Source organism: Bufo bufo, chromosome 10, assembly GCF_905171765.1.
Source record: "Bufo bufo chromosome 10, aBufBuf1.1, whole genome shotgun sequence".
NCBI classification, from domain to species: Eukaryota; Metazoa; Chordata; class Amphibia; order Anura; family Bufonidae; genus Bufo; species Bufo bufo.
The window spans coordinates 38,982,638-39,001,750 of NC_053398.1; the positions used below are offsets into that span (position 1 = coordinate 38,982,638).

General features: G+C 43.5%; 1 protein-coding gene across 2 annotated transcripts in view; it reads left to right on the forward strand.

Annotated features, from left to right (window-relative positions):
* The window catches only part of TSPAN32 (tetraspanin 32), a 66,470-nt gene that overhangs the window by 16,748 nt on the left and 30,609 nt on the right, over positions 1 to 19,113 (forward strand). The window contains exon 4 of one of the 2 annotated variants that reach the window (XM_040410322.1): positions 18,255 to 18,329. The exons of the other annotated variant lie outside the window; for it this stretch is intronic. Coding sequence (XP_040266256.1) covers positions 18,255 to 18,329 — 75 coding nt within the window. The remainder of the gene's footprint in view (positions 1 to 18,254; positions 18,330 to 19,113) is intronic. 2 annotated transcript variants of the gene reach the window in all.

Below are 19,113 nucleotides of genomic sequence, written 5' to 3' on the forward strand. Positions count from 1 at the left end.
TATGATGCCCTTTTAGTGTCACCCACACAGAATGATACCCCCTTAGTGTCTCCCACATAGTATTATGCCCCCTTAGTGTCCCCCAAACAGTACAATGCCTTCTTAGTGTCGACCACAAAGTATGACACTCCCTTAGTGTCCCCCACACAGTATGATGCCCCCTTAGTGTCCCCCACACAGTATGATGCCCCTCAGTGTCGCCCACACAGAATGATGCCCCTCAGTGTCGCCCACACAGTATGATGCCCCTCAGTGTCGCCCACACAGTATGATGCCCCTCAGTGTCGCCCACACAGTATGATGCCCCTCAGTGTCGCCCACACAGTATGATGCCCCCTTAGTGTCCCCCACACAGTATGATGCCCCCTTAGTGTCACCCACACAGAATGATGCCCCCTTAGTGTCACCCCCACAGTATGATGCCCCTTAGTGTCCCCCACACAGTATGATGCCCTTTTAGTGTCACCCACACAGAATGATACCCCCTTAGTGTCTCCCACATAGTATTATGCTCCCTTAGTGTCCCCCAAACAGTACAATGCCTTCTTAGTGTCCCCCACAAAGTATGACACTCCCTTAGTGTCCCCCACACAGTATGATGCCCCCTTAGTGTCCCCCACACAGTATGACGCCCCCTTAGTGTCCCACACACAGTATGATGCCCCCTTAGTATCCCTGACAAAGTATGACGCCCCCTTAGTGTCCCCACACAGTATGATACCCTTGAAATGCCTCGAAAATGAATACTCACCCAGTCCACATTCCCAAGATAAATAGAGGAGATAACTCGGTGCATCAGGCAGGATGGCATCACTGAATCATGCCTGCTAACACCAAACAATTAATGGAATGTGTCACAAGTTGAATGGTGCAAAATTAAAAGTACTTTTGTATTTAACTGCTGAAATCAGGACAGCGGGATTGTGCCAAAAATCCAGGACTGTCCATCTGGATCTAGGACAGTTGGGGAGCATTTAACACTTCCACTAGAATGATCCTTCACATGGACTGCCAATATAATACCTACTTTCACTTAGTCAAGACCATCAATGCTAGCACTCTGGTTGAAGGAGAAAGAAACTCCCTGCTTTCATATTTATACAAGGTTCTGGCAACAGCTTGGTGTGTATGAGTACAGTCAGACCACAAGGTAACCAGACCCAAAGAAATGCCTGGTCTATGCCAGGGGCGTAGCTAAAGGCTCATAGGCCCTGGTGCAAGAGTTCAGCTTGGGCCCCCCTTCCCTCAGTTCTTTGTGGCTAGGGGCAGGGAAGTACATAGCCTTTCTGCTGCCTGAGGCAAAAATTGAAACGGCACACTACCCCCCCATAACAAATTTTTGACCTAACCCCTTCCCTCCATCCAGAGGTGTAACTTGACCAGCATGCACTTTCTATAATACCAGTGTCTTCTTATGCACCGCGACTGGTACCTCTGCACCCCCTATAGCTACGCCCCTGGTCTATGCTGGCAACTTAGCAGTGCTTACCTAAAACTAACCAACATGGTTTCTAAACATCCTGCCCTTAGTGATCCCAGCCATATTACCCCTGCAGTTCTTGCTCAGCAGTCTCCAACCTGCAGTTCTCCAGCTGATGTGAAACTTCATGACAGGGCATGCTGGGAGTTGTAGTCTCACAACAGCTAGACATCCACAGGTCAGACATCACTCTTCTAGGCTTTAGCAGGGATGGGTTTTCCAATTTTCTGCAGATGAGCCGGTTTAATACCCCTAATACTAAACACATATTTTGGCATCTCCCCATTACCACAGGCTGAAAACCAAGCTTCAGCATTCACGTCAAAGTCATCATTTGTGGCCAACACTGTCTGTTTTATGTATTTTTTTTTTCTAAACCACAATGTGGATTCTCTAGAATGAAGAGCCTCAGAGAAACACTGATGGTTTCTAATGTTCCTGCCGTACATGCAACCTCCTCAATCCGTGTATTCTAGCTTCTGCGTGCATAATGTATGTTATTTACTCAGAATTTATGATAGGTCTTATTCTGTCAACGATGTACATGAGTGGAGTCTCTGAAGAGTGTGAGTGGTGATCTCTTGTACATGCAATGGAAGATAGGAAATTTGCTATAATCATTCTCCTAGCAACCACCAGTTGCATGTAGAATTTCAGGGAGAGAGATGCAATGGACATGCCTTTAGGTAATTTATTAAATGCACCTTGGAAAATGATGATAGAGATCAAATGAAAATCCTCTCAACACCTCTGTGATGCATGGCTGACAAACAGGAAAAGAGGAGGAGGAGTTGCAGCATAGATAACTTCATAAAACAAATATAACAATGGTCATTAGATGGCAGCAAAGTACATAAAGTATAATGAATAACAAATATAACACAATACAATAATGAATTCTAGTTCAAAAGCAATAGCTGGGAGGGCGTCACGCACACAACTTGTACTGAATGGATCTATACTGGTGTCCTGCTGAAAAGCAAGACACAAACGGCCTGGCACTCAAGGCTTGCAACCATAACAACTCTTAAAGGAGTTTTTTTAGGACTTTTATATTGATGATATATCCTCAGGATAGGTTATCAATATCTGATGATTGGGAGTTTGACTCCTGACTCCATGCTGTTCAGCTGATGGAAAGGGCCACGGCACTAGGGTGAGTGCGGCAGCCTCTTTTTCAGCCTGGATATCACCTCCATTGGTCATGTGATCTTCGTGTATCACAAGGTAGATGGGAGCCCTGTTACAAAATTTACACTAGGGCCTCTGGCTCAGTCCCATTCCATAGTTGCCAACAGCGCCAAATTTTCAAAGACTGTCCCTAAGGGCTCATGCGCACGAACATATGTATTTTGCGGAACATAAAACACGGATCCGTGAAAAATACGGATGGAGTCCGTGTGACATCTGTATTGCATCTGGGTTTTTTTTCAGATCCATTGTAACAAAGCCTATCCTTTTCCGCAAAATGGACACACGGATGCGGACAACGCATGGTGTGCTGTCTGCATTTTTTGCGGACCTATTGAAATGAATGGGTCCACATCCTATCCGCAAAAAAAAACTGGACGGACACGGAAACAAAATATCAGTGGGTTTGCCTGTTCTCACTGCAAGGCTTATATGCCCCAAATTTGGCAGCTTAAATGTTGGTACAGTAAGCTTGCCATTCAAGTGAATGGGACTGAGCTGTAAAACCAAGCACAACCGCTATAGAATGTATGGTGTTGTGCATGTACAGTGCCTTGAAAAAGTATTCAAACCCCTTGAAAACTTAAATGTATTTTATTGGGATTTTATGTGATAGACCAACACAAAGTAGCAAGTACTGTATGAAGTGAAAGGAAAATAATACATGGTTTTCTAATTTTTTTATAAATAAAAACCTGGAAAGTGTGGCGTGCATTTGTATTCTGCCCCCTGTACTCTGATACCCCTAAATAAAACCCAGTGTGACCAATTACCTTCAGAAGTCACCTAATTAGTACATATAGTCCACTTGTGTGTGATTTATTCTCAGTATACAGTACCTACAGCTGTATTCAGTAGAACATCACCTATTAGGCCTCGTTCACACTTCAGTGTTTGGTCAGTGATTTCCATCAGTGATTTGTGAGCCAAAAACCAGAAGTGAAGCCTACACAGAGATAAGGTATAAGGGAAAGATCTGCTCCTGTTCTGTGGTCCTGACCCACACCTGGTTTTGGCTCACAGATCACTGATGGAAATCACTGACCAAACACTGAAGTGTAAACAAGGCGTGTATTGCTCAAATCTAGCTTTTATGGAAGAGTGGCAAGAAGAAAGACATTTTTGAAAGCAAGCCATAAAAGGTCCCATTTGCAGTTTAACCACAAGCCATGTAGGGGACACAGTAAACATGTGGAAGAAGGTGCGCTGGTCAGATGAGGCCAAAGATTAACTCCTAAATGTAAAATGCTATGTGTGGTGGAAAACTAACCCTGCACATCACCCTGAACACACCATCTCTACTGTCAAACATGGTGGTGGCAGCATCATGCTGTCGGGATGCTTTTCTTCTGCACGGACAGGGAAGCTAGTCAGAGTTGATGGGAAGATGGATGGAGCTAAATACAGGGCAATCCTGGAGGAAAACCTGGTGGAGGCTGCAAAAGACTTGAGACTGGGGTGGAGGTTCACCTTCCAGCAGGACAACAACCCTAAACATACAGCCATAGCTACTATGGAATGGTTTAGATCAAAGCATATCCATGTGTTAGAATGGTCTAGTCAAAGTCCAGACCTAAATCCCATTAGGAATATGTGGCAAGACTTTAAAATTGCTGTTCCCAGACGCTCTCCGTCCAATCTGACTGAGCTTGAGCTATTTTGCAAAGAAGAACGGGCAAAAATGTCAGCCTCTAGATGTGCAAAGCTGGTAAAAACATACCCCAAAGGTCTTGCAGCTGTAATTGCAGCGAACGGTGGTCCTACAAAGTATTGACTCAGGGGGCTGAATACAAATGCATGCCACACTTTCCAAATTTTTATTAAAAACTTTGAAAACGATGTATCACTTTCTTTCCACTTCACACATACTTGCTGCTTTGTGTTGGTCGAACACATAAAATCCCAATAAAATACATTAAAATTTGTGAATGTAATGTGAACAAAATGTGGAAAAGGGGTATGAATACTTTCTCAAGGCACTGTATACTATGAAAGCAATGTGGCCCTTCAAACAGCTGCACAGTGGGGGTGATGGTAGTCAGACCCCCCCCCCCCCACCATTCTAATATGGATGGACTATCCTAGGTCATTAAAAGTACATTTCCAGGAACATCTCTTCAATGCTAATTGTACAGCAGTATCACAGTGTACGGTATAGCTGTACAGCTCCCTGTACTGTATGTTGGCATTATCTGAGCACTATGAGGTGGTATTTAGTTTGACAGTACATCATATAGGGGGCACCGCACAGGGCACCATCCCACCCTGCACTCCATGCTTTATTCCTGTATACCTCCCAGAAGCCTTTTTCTCAGTGATTCATGTGGAATTGTTCCCTGTGTCACAAAAGCCCATAATACAACACTGCCATATAAATGATGCCTAAGGCCTCATGCACACGACCGTTGTTCGGGTCCGCATCCGAGCCGCAGTTTTTGTGGCTTGGATGCGGACTCATTCACTTCAATGGGGCCGCAAAAGATGCGGACAGCACTCTGTGTGCTGTCCGCATCCTTTGCTCCGTTCCGTGGTCCACAAAAAAATATAACCTGTCCTAATCTTGTCCATTTTGAGGACAAGAATAGGCAGTTATATCAATGGCTGTCCGTGCCGTTCCACAAATTGCGGAACGCACACGGACGCCATCTGTGTTTTGCGGATCCGCAATTTGCGGACCGCAAAACACACAACGGTGTGCCTGGTGGGGGCAGTACTGAGTTATATCAATAAAATCCCTTTTTTATTGAAAGTGAGATTATATTACAGCTAAACGTCCCATACCATCGTCTGACAACCTACATGTATAGTCTATGACTATCACTTCGCTGTAGAAATCACATAAAATAACAATTTCTTATACAACTCGGATTTCATTGCTTAATGCAAAGACTTGAGGCTGGATTTCCACATTCAGGTTTTATGATGCAGTTTTTGAAGTCAAAGCCAGGAACGGATCATAAATGGAGGACATGTATAATGTAAAAATGAAATCCTCTCTTCTTTTTGAATTCAGTCTTGGCTTTGGCTCCAAAACCTGCATCAAACAAACCAGAACTAGAAACCCATCCTTAGACCTCCTGCATGCCTTCCTGTCTGTGATGACATGTGACATCCTTCACAAGGTGGTCAGTACTTCATTTATGAAGATGTCCGTGGAGGATCCGTGCTTTCCTCAGTTCGCCTGGTGTGTTTTCTGCAACTCTTTTAAAGGGGCTTACCGGGAGGACAATATTGGTGACTTACCATCAGGGTAGGTCATCAATGTCTGATTAATGGGGTTCTGACACCGGCCACCCCCGCCCATCAACAGGTTGAAGAAGCCAGGGTGTTCCAGTGAGTGCCGCGGCCTCTTTACAACATAGCCAGCACAGCACTGTCTTTTGTATAGTGGCTGTACTTGGTATTGCAGTCCAGCCCCATTAACTTAAAGGGTTTCTGTCACCTGAAAAATGGGTATTACGCTGGCTGACATTAGCGATGTGCTAATGTCAGCTGAACATAACTATATTACTGCCATCTCACTGCCTGCCGCCGTTATTGAGAAAAACAAACTTTTATAATATGCTAATTAGCTTCTAGGAGCAGGGGGGCGTTGCCCCTGCTCCTAGAGGCTCTGTTCTCCCACCTCTGGCCACGCCCTGCTACACTAGATTGACAGGGGGAAGGCATCGTTGGTCTCATACCTCCGGCCCTGTCTGCCGTGTAAATCTCGTGCCGTTCAGTATACAGCGCAGGCGCAGTGAGGAAGCTGGCAGCCGGCGAGTGCCCTTCACTCACTGAGCCTACTGAGCATACTGAACGGTGCGAGATTTAAACTGCAGACAGGGCCGGAGGTATGAGACTAACGCTGCCTGGCCCTGTCAATCTAGTGTAGCAGGGCGTGGCCAGAGGTGGGAGAACGGAGCCTCTAGGAGCAGGGGCAACGTCCCCCCCCTGCTCCTAGAGGCTAATTAGCATATTATAAAAGTTCATTTTTTTCAATAACGGCGGCAGACAGTGAGATGGCACTAATATAGTTATGTTCAGCTGACATTAGCACATAACTAATGTCAGCCAGCTTAATACCCATTTTTCAGGTGACAAAAACCCTCTAAATCGGACTGAGCTGCTCCTAGGCCATGCGACCGATGAACGTAGCGTTACTGACCTAGGAAGAGGACGCGGCGCTCACTGCAGTGCAGCGGCCTCATTATACAGCTGACTGGCGGGGTTACTGGGAGACCTGGTCTGGCCATCAGTAGTAAAGGGGTATATGTTTCGTCAAACTGCAAAGTGACAGGTACCACGCCCCCTTTTATACAGATACCCCCGCCCCTTTTATATTGCTTGATATTAAATTTATAGTGCTTGATATTAAATTTATAGTGCTTGATATAAAAATTTATATTGCTTGATATTAAAATTTATAGTGCTTGATATTAAATTTATAGTGCTTGATATTAAATTTATAATGCGTGATATTAATTTAATATAATAATAGCATTCAAAATCAAACGATGACAAATTTAATTCGTTTTAAAAAGCTTTATTAATTTTCCTTATTTACAACAGTCCCGAAGGGACAGACACGTTTGATTGTAATTACAGCATCGTATACATAAGCGTTTCATGCGTTTTGTTACAAATGAACGCACAATACGGTCATTTTTTCTAAAATCGGTAGTGAACATTTTTAACACATTTTCAAAAGACATTCCTTTAGCGAGACATTGTAAGATATAGATACAGTAATGGCCGCAGACCGTACTAACGGCGTCTTGTATTTGTCTGTTTTGATACCTTATAGTCTTAGAATTTTTATATAAAAACTGCATAAAGTCGCCAGGAAATATTTCATTTGCAGGTGATAAACCATAACTATCAAAAAAAATAGATACATCATTCGGGTATAATACAATTAAAATCCAATGCTTCCCCCGCTGATACGAATTATCCGTATTTACAATGTATGCCGCGGGACTGTCGATGATTTTACCCCCTGGTAATAAATCGCACGGAAATACACTTTTAAATATGCGCCTGACGTTAATATCAGCTTTAATAACACAGGCAATTTCATAATTATTCATGTTTATTGAAAATCATATAATACCTCTCGCCGATTATTTATTTCAATAATATTTTCATGAACTGAATATACAATCATGTTAATTGTGTTCACAATCGGTTCGGCAAATCTAATTTCAGCTCTCAGATTGCCAGTTTTTACTAGAGAGAAATGACCGCCGGGCTCTTGATCCGGCGATAAATCAAAAGCGAACAAAGTGTAACCGCTCAAAAACTCGTGCCAAACCACGGATAAAGCGTTGTCGGCCATGTGTTTCCCCGAAATATGTACTAGGGCCATATATTCACGAACAGCTGATTCGTCTTGGAAGTTAGGTTGAAAAGGTTTTGCCAGTATCTGTTGACCATCCAAATATAAGGCTGCATAATTCACATTATAGTGGTTGAAGCACAAAGTATTTCTTTGGTAACTCCCGGAAAATGATTCGTTATCCACAAACGCTAGTATTACTGTTTTTGGTAGGTTCCCGAGAAAAAGATTCTCGTGGTTAGATATGTGAGTACCGGCGGGTACGCTATACACTTTAAGCGACGCCCGATCGTCACGCACAGGGAGGAAAAAGGGAAAGCCCTGCCCAAGGGAGAGGGAAAGGTGGTGACCCCTGACTCACCTTGCGGCTGGCACCTGACTGCCCTGACGTCCCTAGATGGGTTCCTCACCCGTGCAGCGATCACGTGCCTAAACCCTGGCTTTCCCTAAAATGAGCCCTATATAGTGAACGGGCCGGTGGGATCGCTAGTCCGCACCACTGACACTAAGAGGGAAACACCAGGGAGAGGACAGACAATACAGACAAACACATACACCCAGGTGGGCGACCACAGCAGACCACAAAGGTCCAACAGGGATCCGGAGGGTAACGCTCTGGACCAACAACCAGAGAACGCAGCAACACAGCTCCAGAGGGTCAGTATAGAAGTCCAGGCAGGAAGCTCTGTATCTGGCAACCAGAGAAATGTGAGAGGGAAATATAAGGAGGTTTGGGAGTGCTGGACAAGGAACAGCTGAGGAGAAGGAGCTACGGATCCCTGAGCAAACCCAGAAAGCTACCATAAGGAAACAGCCCTATCTTACATAGAGCGCGCAGCCAACCGCTGCGACTTCCTGACCCCGGGTATAACGGAGTCAGGCGTGGTTCTTGACACCCTCGTGACAGTAGAGGTGCAACCAATCGCCGCAATCACTGAAAATGCCCCTTTGGAATTCTACATCACGGGCAGCGGTGAATATTATTACGACCTTAATAACACATTGTTACACATCGTTTGCAGAATCGTTAGTCCTGATAACACACCCATACCAGAAGGATCCCGCGTTGCACTTATTAACTACCCTATAGCGAGTCTTTTTAATCTATTGGATATAACGCTCGGCGACACGTTGATTTCAAGAAGCGATAACCTTTATACGTATAGAGCGTATATAGAGGCCCTAATAAATTATAATTCACAAACTTTAGCTTCCCAATTTATAGCCGGTTTATTCTATAAAGACACAGCGGGACATCATGATGACCGGGTTCTCGACGGGAGTAATGTCGGTTTCAGCAAGAGAGCACAGTATTCCGCACGCTCTAGAAGTGTGGAATTAATGGGACCCATTTACGCCGATATATTTAATCAACCGAAGTTAATACTGAATGGTTTAGATCTAAAGATAAAATTGACCAGAAACAAAGACACTTTCTGCCTTATGTCGGCTGAGACGCCCCATTTTAAAGTCCAAATACAGCACGCTTCCCTGTTTGTCAAAAGAGTACAAGTATCGCCCGCTGTAAGAATCGGTCACAGTCGCGCTCTGTTAACAGCTAATGCAAAGTACTCGATTGATCAGGCGTCGCTTAAAGTGTATAGCGTACCCGCCAGTACTCGCATATCTAACCACGAGAATCTTTTTCTCGGGAGCCTACCAAAAACAGTAATACTAGCGTTTGTGGATAACAAATCCTTTTCCGGGAGGTACCAAAGAAATCCTTTGTGCTTCAACCACTATAATGTGAATTATGCCACCTTATATTTGGATGGTCAACAGATACCGGCAAAACCTTTTCAACCTAACTTCCAAGATGAATCAGCTGTTCGTGAATATATGGCCCTAGTACATATTTCGGGGAAACACAAGGTCGACAACGCTTTATCCGTGGATTGGCATGAGTTTTTGAGCGGTTACACTTTGTTCGCTTTTGATTTATCGCCGGATCAAGAGCCCGGCGGTCATTTCTCTCTAGTAAAAACTGGCAATCTGAGAGCTGAAATTAGATTTGTCGAACCGATTGCGAACACAATTAACATGATTGTATATTCAGTTCATGAAAATATTATTGAAATAAATAATCGGCGAGAGGTATTATATGATTTTCAATAAACATGAATAATTATGAAATTGCCTGTGTTATTAAAGCTGATATTAACGCCAGGCGCATATTTAAAAGGTGTCTTTCCGTGCGATTTATTACCAGGGGGTAAAATCGACAGTCCCGCGGCATACATTGTAAATACGGATAATTCGTATCAGCGGGGGAAGCATTGGATTTTAATTGTATTATACCCGAATTATGTATCTATTTTTTTTGATAGTTATGGTTTATCACCCGCAATTAAAATATTTCCTGGCGACTTTATGCAGTTTTTATATAAAAATTCGAAGACTATAAGGTATCAAAACAGACAAATACAAGACGCCGTTAGTACGGTCTGCGGCCATTACTGTATCTATATCTTACAATGTCTCGCTAAAGGAATGTCTTTTGAAAATGTGTTAAAAATGTTCACTACCAATTTTAGAAAAAAAGACCGTATTGTGCATTAATTTGTAACAAAATGCATGAAACGCTTATGTAAACGATGCTGTTACAATCAAACGTGTCTGTCCCTACGGGACTGTTGTAAATAAGGAAAATTAATAAAGCTTTTTAAACAAATTAAATTTGTCATCGTTCGATTTTTAATGCTATTATTATATAAATAATAAGATAAATTAATATCACGCAATATAAATTTAATATCAAGCAATATAAATTTTAATATCAAACACTATAAATTTAATATAGAACTGAGCACAGGCATGAACCTCAGAAAGGTGGACAGAGAAATAAGAAATGAGGAAAAGAACAAACAGCAGGTGGCGCTATACAGATAAGTGTTATTGAATAACTTGGTAGCTATAATACATTTCTAATTACATGCAATTACAAAAGTATTCAGATCCAGGTGCTGGTTTTAAAACTGAAGAATATTTTTTGTGGGAAAACCCCTTTAAGAGGGCTGATCCTGCTAATAGTTGCTATTTAACAAAGCACCACATTCCAGCACTGCTTGTAGGGCAGGAAACCTTAGTAATTAAGAAATAGCCATGATTTTTTTTTTTTCATAGCTTCCATTTGAATCGGTGAAAAAAATGCTTCATGTCAGCGTATGAAATGTGCACAAAGAGGTACAGAACGCACATAGCAGGTCTAGTAGTCTAGACCTGGGGGACAGAAAAAGACACAAAAACATACATAAAAATACAAAATAAATGGCTACACCTCCTCCTGTTGTGGCAGAAATGTGCCGAGTTCTCTGACTAAACTTCAGCACCAAAGAGCAAAAACAGTCCGTATGTATTTTGCGGTCTGCAAAAAATACGGATGACGTCCGTGTGCATTCCGTATTTTGCATAACAGAACAGCTGGCCCTTCATAGAACAGTACTATTCTTGTTCGTAATGTGGACAATAATAGGACATGTTCTATTTTTTGCGGAACGGAAATACGAACATACGGAAACTGAATGCACACGGAGTAACTGCCGTTTTTTTTGCGGACCCATTGAAATGTATGGTTCTGTATACGGCCCGCAAAAAAAACTGAGCGGACACGGAAAGAAAATATGTTTGTGTGCATGAGGCCTAAAAATCCAAATACTTATCTAATTATTTTAGCCTTGCCTGCCAACTATAAGAAAAAATTAAAAATCAAAATTTTTTCTAATTATTTTAACCTTAACAGCTTGCCGCCACGCTAACGCCGAAAGGCGTCATTGCGGCGGCTCCCCCAGGCTACGCTAACGCCAATAGGCGTCATCTCGCGTGAGCCGAGATTTCCTGTGAACGCGCGCACACAGGCGCGCGCGCTCACAGGAACGGAAGGTAAGAGAGTTGATCTCCAGCCTGCCAGCGGCAATCGTTCGCTGGCAGGCTGGAGATGTGTTTTTTTTTAACCCCTAACAGGTATATTAGACGCTGTTTTGATAACAGCGTCTAATATACCTGCTACCTGGTCCTCTGGTGGTCCCCTTTGTTTGGATCGACCACCAGAGGACACAGGTAGCTCAGTAAAGTAGCACCAAGCACCACTACACTACACTACACCCCCCCCCCCCGTCACTTATTAACCCCTTATTAGCCCCTGATCACCCCATATAGACTCCCTGATCACCCCCTGTCATTGATTACCCCCCCTGTCATTGATTACCCCCCTGTAAAGCTCCATTCAGACGTCCGCATGATTTTTACGGATCCACTGATAGATGGATCGGATCCGCAAAACGCATCCGGACGTCTGAATGAAGCCTTACAGGGGCGTGATCAATGACTGTGGTGATCACCCCCCTGTCATTGATTACCCCCCTGTAAAGCTCCATTCAGATGTCCGCATGATTTTTACGGATGCACTGATAGATGGATCGGATCCGCAAAACGCATCCGGACGTCTGAATGAAGCCTTACAGGGGCATGATCAATGACTGTGGTGATCACCCCCCTGTCATTGATTACCCCCCTGTAAAGCTCCATTCAGATGTCCGCATGATTTTTACGGATGCACTGATAGATGGATCGGATCCGCAAAACGCATCCGGACGTCTGAATGAAGCCTTACAGGGGCATGATCAATGACTGTGGTGATCACCCCCCCTGTCATTGATTACCCCCCTGCAAAGCTCCATTCAGATGTCCGCATGATTTTTACGGATGCACTGATAGATGGATCGGATCCGCAAAACGCATCCGGACGTCTGAATGAAGCCTTACAGGGGCGTGATCAATGACTGTGGTTATCACCCCATATAGACTCCCTGATCACCCCCCCTGTCATTGATTACCCCCCTGTAAAGCTCCATTCAGATGTCCGCATGATTTTTACGGATGCACTGATAGATGGATCGGATCCGCAAAACGCATCCGGACGTCTAAATGAAGCCTTACAGGGGCATGATCAATGACTGTGGTTATCACCCCATATAGACTCCCTGATCACCCCCTGTCATTGATCACCCCCCTGTCATTGATCAACCCCCCTGTCATTGATCAACCCCCTGTCATTGATCACCCCCCTGTCATTGATCACCCCCCCTGTCATGATCACCCCCCCTGTCATTGATCACCCCCCTATAAGGCTCCATTCAGACATTTTTTTGGCCCAAGTTAGCGGAATTATTATTATTTTTTTCTTACAAAGTCTCATATTCCACTAACTTGTGTCAAAAAATAAAATCTCACATGAACTCCCCATACCCCTCACGGAAACCAAATGCGTAAAATTGTTTAGACATTTATATTCCAGACTTCTTCTCACGCTTTAGGGCCCCTAGAATGCCAGGGCAGTATAAATACCCCACATGTGACCCCATTTCGGAAAGAAGACACCCCCAGGTATTCCGTGAGGGGCATATTGAGTCCATGAAAGATTGAAATTTTTGTCCCAAGTTAGCGGAACGGGAGACTTTGTGAGAAAAAAATTAAAAATATCAATTTCCGCTAACTTGTGCCAAAAAAATAAAAATTTCTATGAACTCGCCATGCCCCTCATTGAATACCTTGGGGTGTCTTCTTTCCAAAATGGGGTCACATGTGGGGTATTTATACTGCCCTGGCATTCTAGGGGCCCCAAAGCGTGAGAAGAAGTCTGGTATCCAAATGTCTAAAAATGCCCTCCTAAAAGGAATTTGGGCACCTTTGCGCATCTAGGCTGCAAAAAAGTGTCACATATCTGGTATCGCCGTACTCAGGAGAAGTTGGGGAATGTGTTTTGGGGTGTCATTTTACATATACCCATGCTGGGTGAGAGAAATATCTTGGTCAAATGCCAACTTTGTATAAAAATATGGGAAAAGTTGTCTTTTGCCAAGATATTTCTCTCACCCAGCAAGGGTATATGTAAAATGACACCCCAAAACACATTCCCCAACTTCTCCTGAATACGGCGATACACATGTGTGACACTTTTTTGCAGCCTAGGTGGGCAAAGGGGCCCATATTCCAAAGAGCACCTTTAGGATTTCACAGGTCATTTACCTACTTACCACACATTAGGGCCCCTGGAAAATGCCAGGGCAGTATAACTACCCCACAAGTGACCCCATTTTGGAAAGAAGACACCCCAAGGTATTCCGTGAGGGGCATGGCAAGTTCCTAGAATTTTTTATTTTTTGTCACAAGTTAGTGGAAAATGATGATTTTTTTTTTTTTTTTTCATACAAAGTCTCATATTCCACTAACTTGTGACAAAAAATAAAAACTTCCATGAACTCACTATGCCCATCAGCGAATACCTTGGGGTCTCTTCTTTCCAAAATGGGGTCACTTGTGGGGTAGTTATACTGCCCTGGCATTCTAGGGGCCCGAATGTGTGGTAAGGAGTTTGAAATCAAATTCTGTAAAAAATGACCTGTGAAATCCGAAAGGTGCTCTTTGGAATATGGGCCCCTTTGCCCACCTAGGCTGCAAAAAAGTGTCACACATCTGGTATTGCCGTACTCAGGAGAAGGTGGGGAATGTGTTTTGGGGTGTCATTTTACATATACCCATGCTGGGTGAGAGAAATATCTTGGCAAAAGACAACTTTTCCCATTTTTTTATACAAAGTTGGCATTTTGACCAAGATATTTATCTCACCCAGCATGGGTATATGTAAAATGACACCCCAAAACACATTCCTCAACTTCTCCTGAGTACGGAGATACCAGATGTGTGACACTTTTTTGCAGCCTAGGTGGGCAAAGGGGCCCACATTCCAAAGAGCACCTTTCGGATTTCACTGGTCATTTTTTACAGAATTTGATTTCAAACTCCTTACCACACATTTGGGCCCCTAGAATGCCAGGGCAGTATAACTATCCCACAAGTGACCCCATTTTGGAAAGAAGAGACCCCAAGGTATTTCGTGATGGGCATAGTGAGTTCATAGAAGTTTTTATTTTTTGTCACAAGTTAGTGGAATATGAGACTTTGTAAGAAAAAAAAAAGAAAAAAAAATCATCATTTTCCGCTAACTTGTGACAAAAAATAAAAAGTTCTATGAACTCACTATGCCCATCAGCGAATACCTTAGGGTGTGTACTTTCCGAAATGGGGTCATTTGTGGGGTGTTTGTACTGTCTGGCCATTGTAGAACCTCAGGAAACATGACAGGTGCTCAGAAAGTCAGAGCTGCTTCAAAAAGCGGAAATTCACATTTTTGTACCATAGTTTGTAAACGCTATAACTTTTACCCAAACCATTTTTTTTTTTAACCCAAACATTTTTTTTTTTATCAAAGACATGTAGAACTATAAATTTAGAGCAAAATTTCTATATGGATCTCGTTTTTTTTTGCAAAATTTTACAATTGAAAGTGAAAAATGTCATTTTTTTGAAAAAAAATCGTTAAATTTCGATTAATAACAAAAAAAGTAAAAATGTCAGCAGCAATTAAATACCACCAAATGAAAGCTCTATTAGTGAGAAGAAAAGGAGGTAAAATTCATTTGGGTGGTAAGTTGCATGACCGAGCAATAAACGGTGAAAGTAGTGTAGTGCCGATTTGTAAAAAAGGGCCTGGTCTTTAGGGGGGTATAAACCTGTGGTCCTTAAGTGGTTAAAGGGATTATCCAAAGCCTAACACATGCCCCCCCAATGCCTGGTCCCCTCATATAGATTATACTTTTGCCGCCACCCGCGTCGCTCCTGATCCCCACACGGCCGCCGCTCCATCTCCCTAGTGTCTTTGGCGATGTTAGAGAGGTTCGTCCCGGCAGCGGCGGTCGTGCAGGATTTAGGAGTGACACGGCCACCGCTGCCTCTCCCTAGTGTCTCCCACGACCTGCTATTGGCTGCTCTCCTGTCGCCTAATGTTTTGATCCGTGCGTCGGGGAGATGCAGCTGCGGCTGTGCGGGGAGCAGGAGCGACACGGTTGTCGGGGAATTGGGTAAGTATAATCTACATGAGGGGACTTGGCATTGGGGGGCCATGTGTCAGACTTTGGATAACCCCTTTAAGTGCTAACTATAAGTATTTGGATTTTGTTTTTAAAAAAAACCCCACAAAAACTGGTACATAAATAACACAAATGCCTGTTCACACAGTGCATTTTTCTCGATGTTTCTGATGCATTTTTCAAAGTCAAGTCTATTTTAATCTAATTGTGTTGTCAAGTTGAATGCAAGCTATTGCTCTCTGTCGACAGGCTTCTTCACTATGTCCAGTTCTGAGATCCTCCTGATACCAATCTGTGAATAATAGGAGCAGTTATGTTTACAAGCTTCATTGTCATAAGATGCTGACTTGGTTTGTTTCAGCACCTACAATATATTATGGTGCAACACTCATTATGAACACTAGGTGTCCTCAGCATACCCATCTTTACACAGACTAAGGCCCTGGGTATGTTATGTGATTCAGTGCTGACTGCATGAAGAAAGGAGGGATGGAAATTATCTTCCTGTTGCCATGTACCTTGTAACATGTCTGACCCATGTGAGTAGGTGAATAATAGGAGCAGTTATGTTTACAAGCTTCATTGTCATAAGATGCTGACTTGGTTTGTTTCAGCACCTACAATATATTATGGTGCAACACTCATTATGAACACTAGGTGTCCTCAGCATACCCATCTTTACACAGACTAAGGCCCTGGGTATGTTATGTGATTCAGTGCTGACTGCATGAAGAAAGGAGGGATGGAAATTATCTTCCTGTTGCCATGTACCTTGTAACATGTCTGACCCATGTGAGTAGGGATATCAGCCAAACCAGTGGCCGTAGACAGCTGGAGTAATGGTTGGCTGGGTGAGATGACTATAGACCCAGGTGGCACAAGCGACCCTCTGCTCCAAGAAAAAAAATCACATCAAGGCCTCATAACCGTATGTAATTTGCGGTCGGCAAAATACTGATGAAGTCCGTGTGACGTCCATGTTGCATGTTGCTGTTTTTTTTCTTTTTCTTTGATGACCCATTGACTTCAATGGGTCCATGGTCTGCATTTTGCAAACATATTCTATGTTTTTGGATGAATGGACATGATCCTTGTGTTTTCTGCATCCGTATGTCTGCTCAACAAAGAGATAGAACAGGTCCTATGCTTGGCTGCAAAATGCGGACCATGGACCCATTGAAGTCAATGGCTCAGCCCAAAAAAAACTGATGCATCGCAGATGTCATTTGTAATACATAAGGTCTTGTACATGAGGCCTGACTGTGTAATGAACAGAACACTTACCTGGTGACCGTCTTTTCATCTTTTTAGCTGCAGATCCGCCGATTCTCCGGCATCTCTTCCGCCATCCAAATGCACACAGTGCATCGGTAATCCAGGAAACTTCTTGCTTGCCCAGCCCTGCTCTTGGATTGGCCAGCACTGCTCATGTGAACAGTACTGGCCAATCCTAGGACAGCAGGAAAAGTCTGAGAAGTGGTGTGGTCATCTTGGATCACAGAAGAGGAGCTTCAGAATCAGTGACTCTGAGGCTGAAAAGATGAAAATAATGGCGGCCGGTAAATGTTCTGTCTGTTCCCCCGTTGATGTCAATTTATTTTCTTGAACTGGAGGGGAAGGGGCTTTCTTTCTGGGGGATAGCTAATTTGCATATTATTCCCCAGGGGGCATTACGCGTAAGGGCTCATTCACACGACCGTATGAATGAGTCTGCATCTGTTCTGCAATTCTGGGAGGCTACCTCTAGGTGTCACTAGAGAGACTGTTTTATTCCTAATGGGGGAGAGCTCATTTGCATACCTTTCCCAGGCGGCATTGCTGGAAGACTCCCTACAATCACCATAAGGAGAACCAGTTCCCCATTTGAACTAAAGATATACAACACATGCCAATAGATGGACGATCATTATACAAAAATATAGAAAATATTATAATGCTATTTCCAGGCACACACTGCATATATACCGTATACCATATATACAATATCTACGTACTGTATGTCAGACCCATATATAAAGGAATCAATGTCGGCCATGACGTTGTAGGAGCACATTACAGGCAGAGCAAGCGGGGGATCGGTGTCACACTACTCCCTATACACTATATGAGCACTGTAGGTGGTATGAGCAGAGCTCATCTGCTGTAACGTGATAGGAAGCGGAGAGTGCACTCTGATCCAGTGCTCTATGCTGGCCATGGAGCGCTTCGGCCTGACACATTATCTAATCAAACAGAACATGAGCTGCCTCTGCGCGCTGTATGGGGAACGCGTGGAACATAAAGGGAATCAAATCAGGTTATTTTTAGACGCTTTCTTCAAGGACTGTTTCCTATCCTGCAGGCTTTCGTTGGGTTTGGCTTCCTGTTCTGCGCTCTCATGGCTGGACTGTCTTGGACACAAGCGTGTCAGAATCAGGTAAGTTGATCATTGTGCCGCCACACTTTTGGTTTCTGGGATAACATTAAACCATATGGACACCTTTTTTTTAAATTATTATTATTATTATTATTATTATTATTATTATTATTGCATTTTTCTCATTTTGAGCTAAAAAATAATTTTTGGGTTGGTCTTTATTAGTTTCTGTTCTTCAGCCTCCACTTTTATTGTGTATGCAGACTGCCCTGCTTTCTATTTAACAGAGAATCCATCAGGCAGCTCCTCTGATGGCTCCTGATGGGTAACACCCATCTGGACCTTTACAGCAAACCGCTAGTAATTTATTCACCACTTTTAGCAGTGTACCGTCTTCGCCCATTTCCACCTCTTCCACATGCAAAGCGTCCGTCTTAATTGTGATTAGCGAGCGTTTGAGTAGACACAGAAGTGGGATGGTTACGCTGATAATAGCGTTATCGCCGCTCACCATCTGTGTTGATTCCTCAAAGGTCAGACATCCATGCCCACTCCTCGCTTGTGAAGAGCGAAAGCTGACTGGAAAGGCGACGACCATGTTGCAGCTGGTATTCCACTACTGCCCTCTGTTGCCCACAAAGCCTGGCCAACATGTGGAACGTGGAGTTCCAGCACATGCTCACATCGCGCAACAGTCAGTGAGCTATAATGGAGTCCGACTGCGATCCGACAAATATGCAGAGAATGCATGCAGTGGTTTTTGTCTGGCCGATTCTCAGTATTCTATGCCGGAACAACCTGATGAAACGCAGTGTGAAACAAGCCTTTCTGCAGTGAAGTAGAC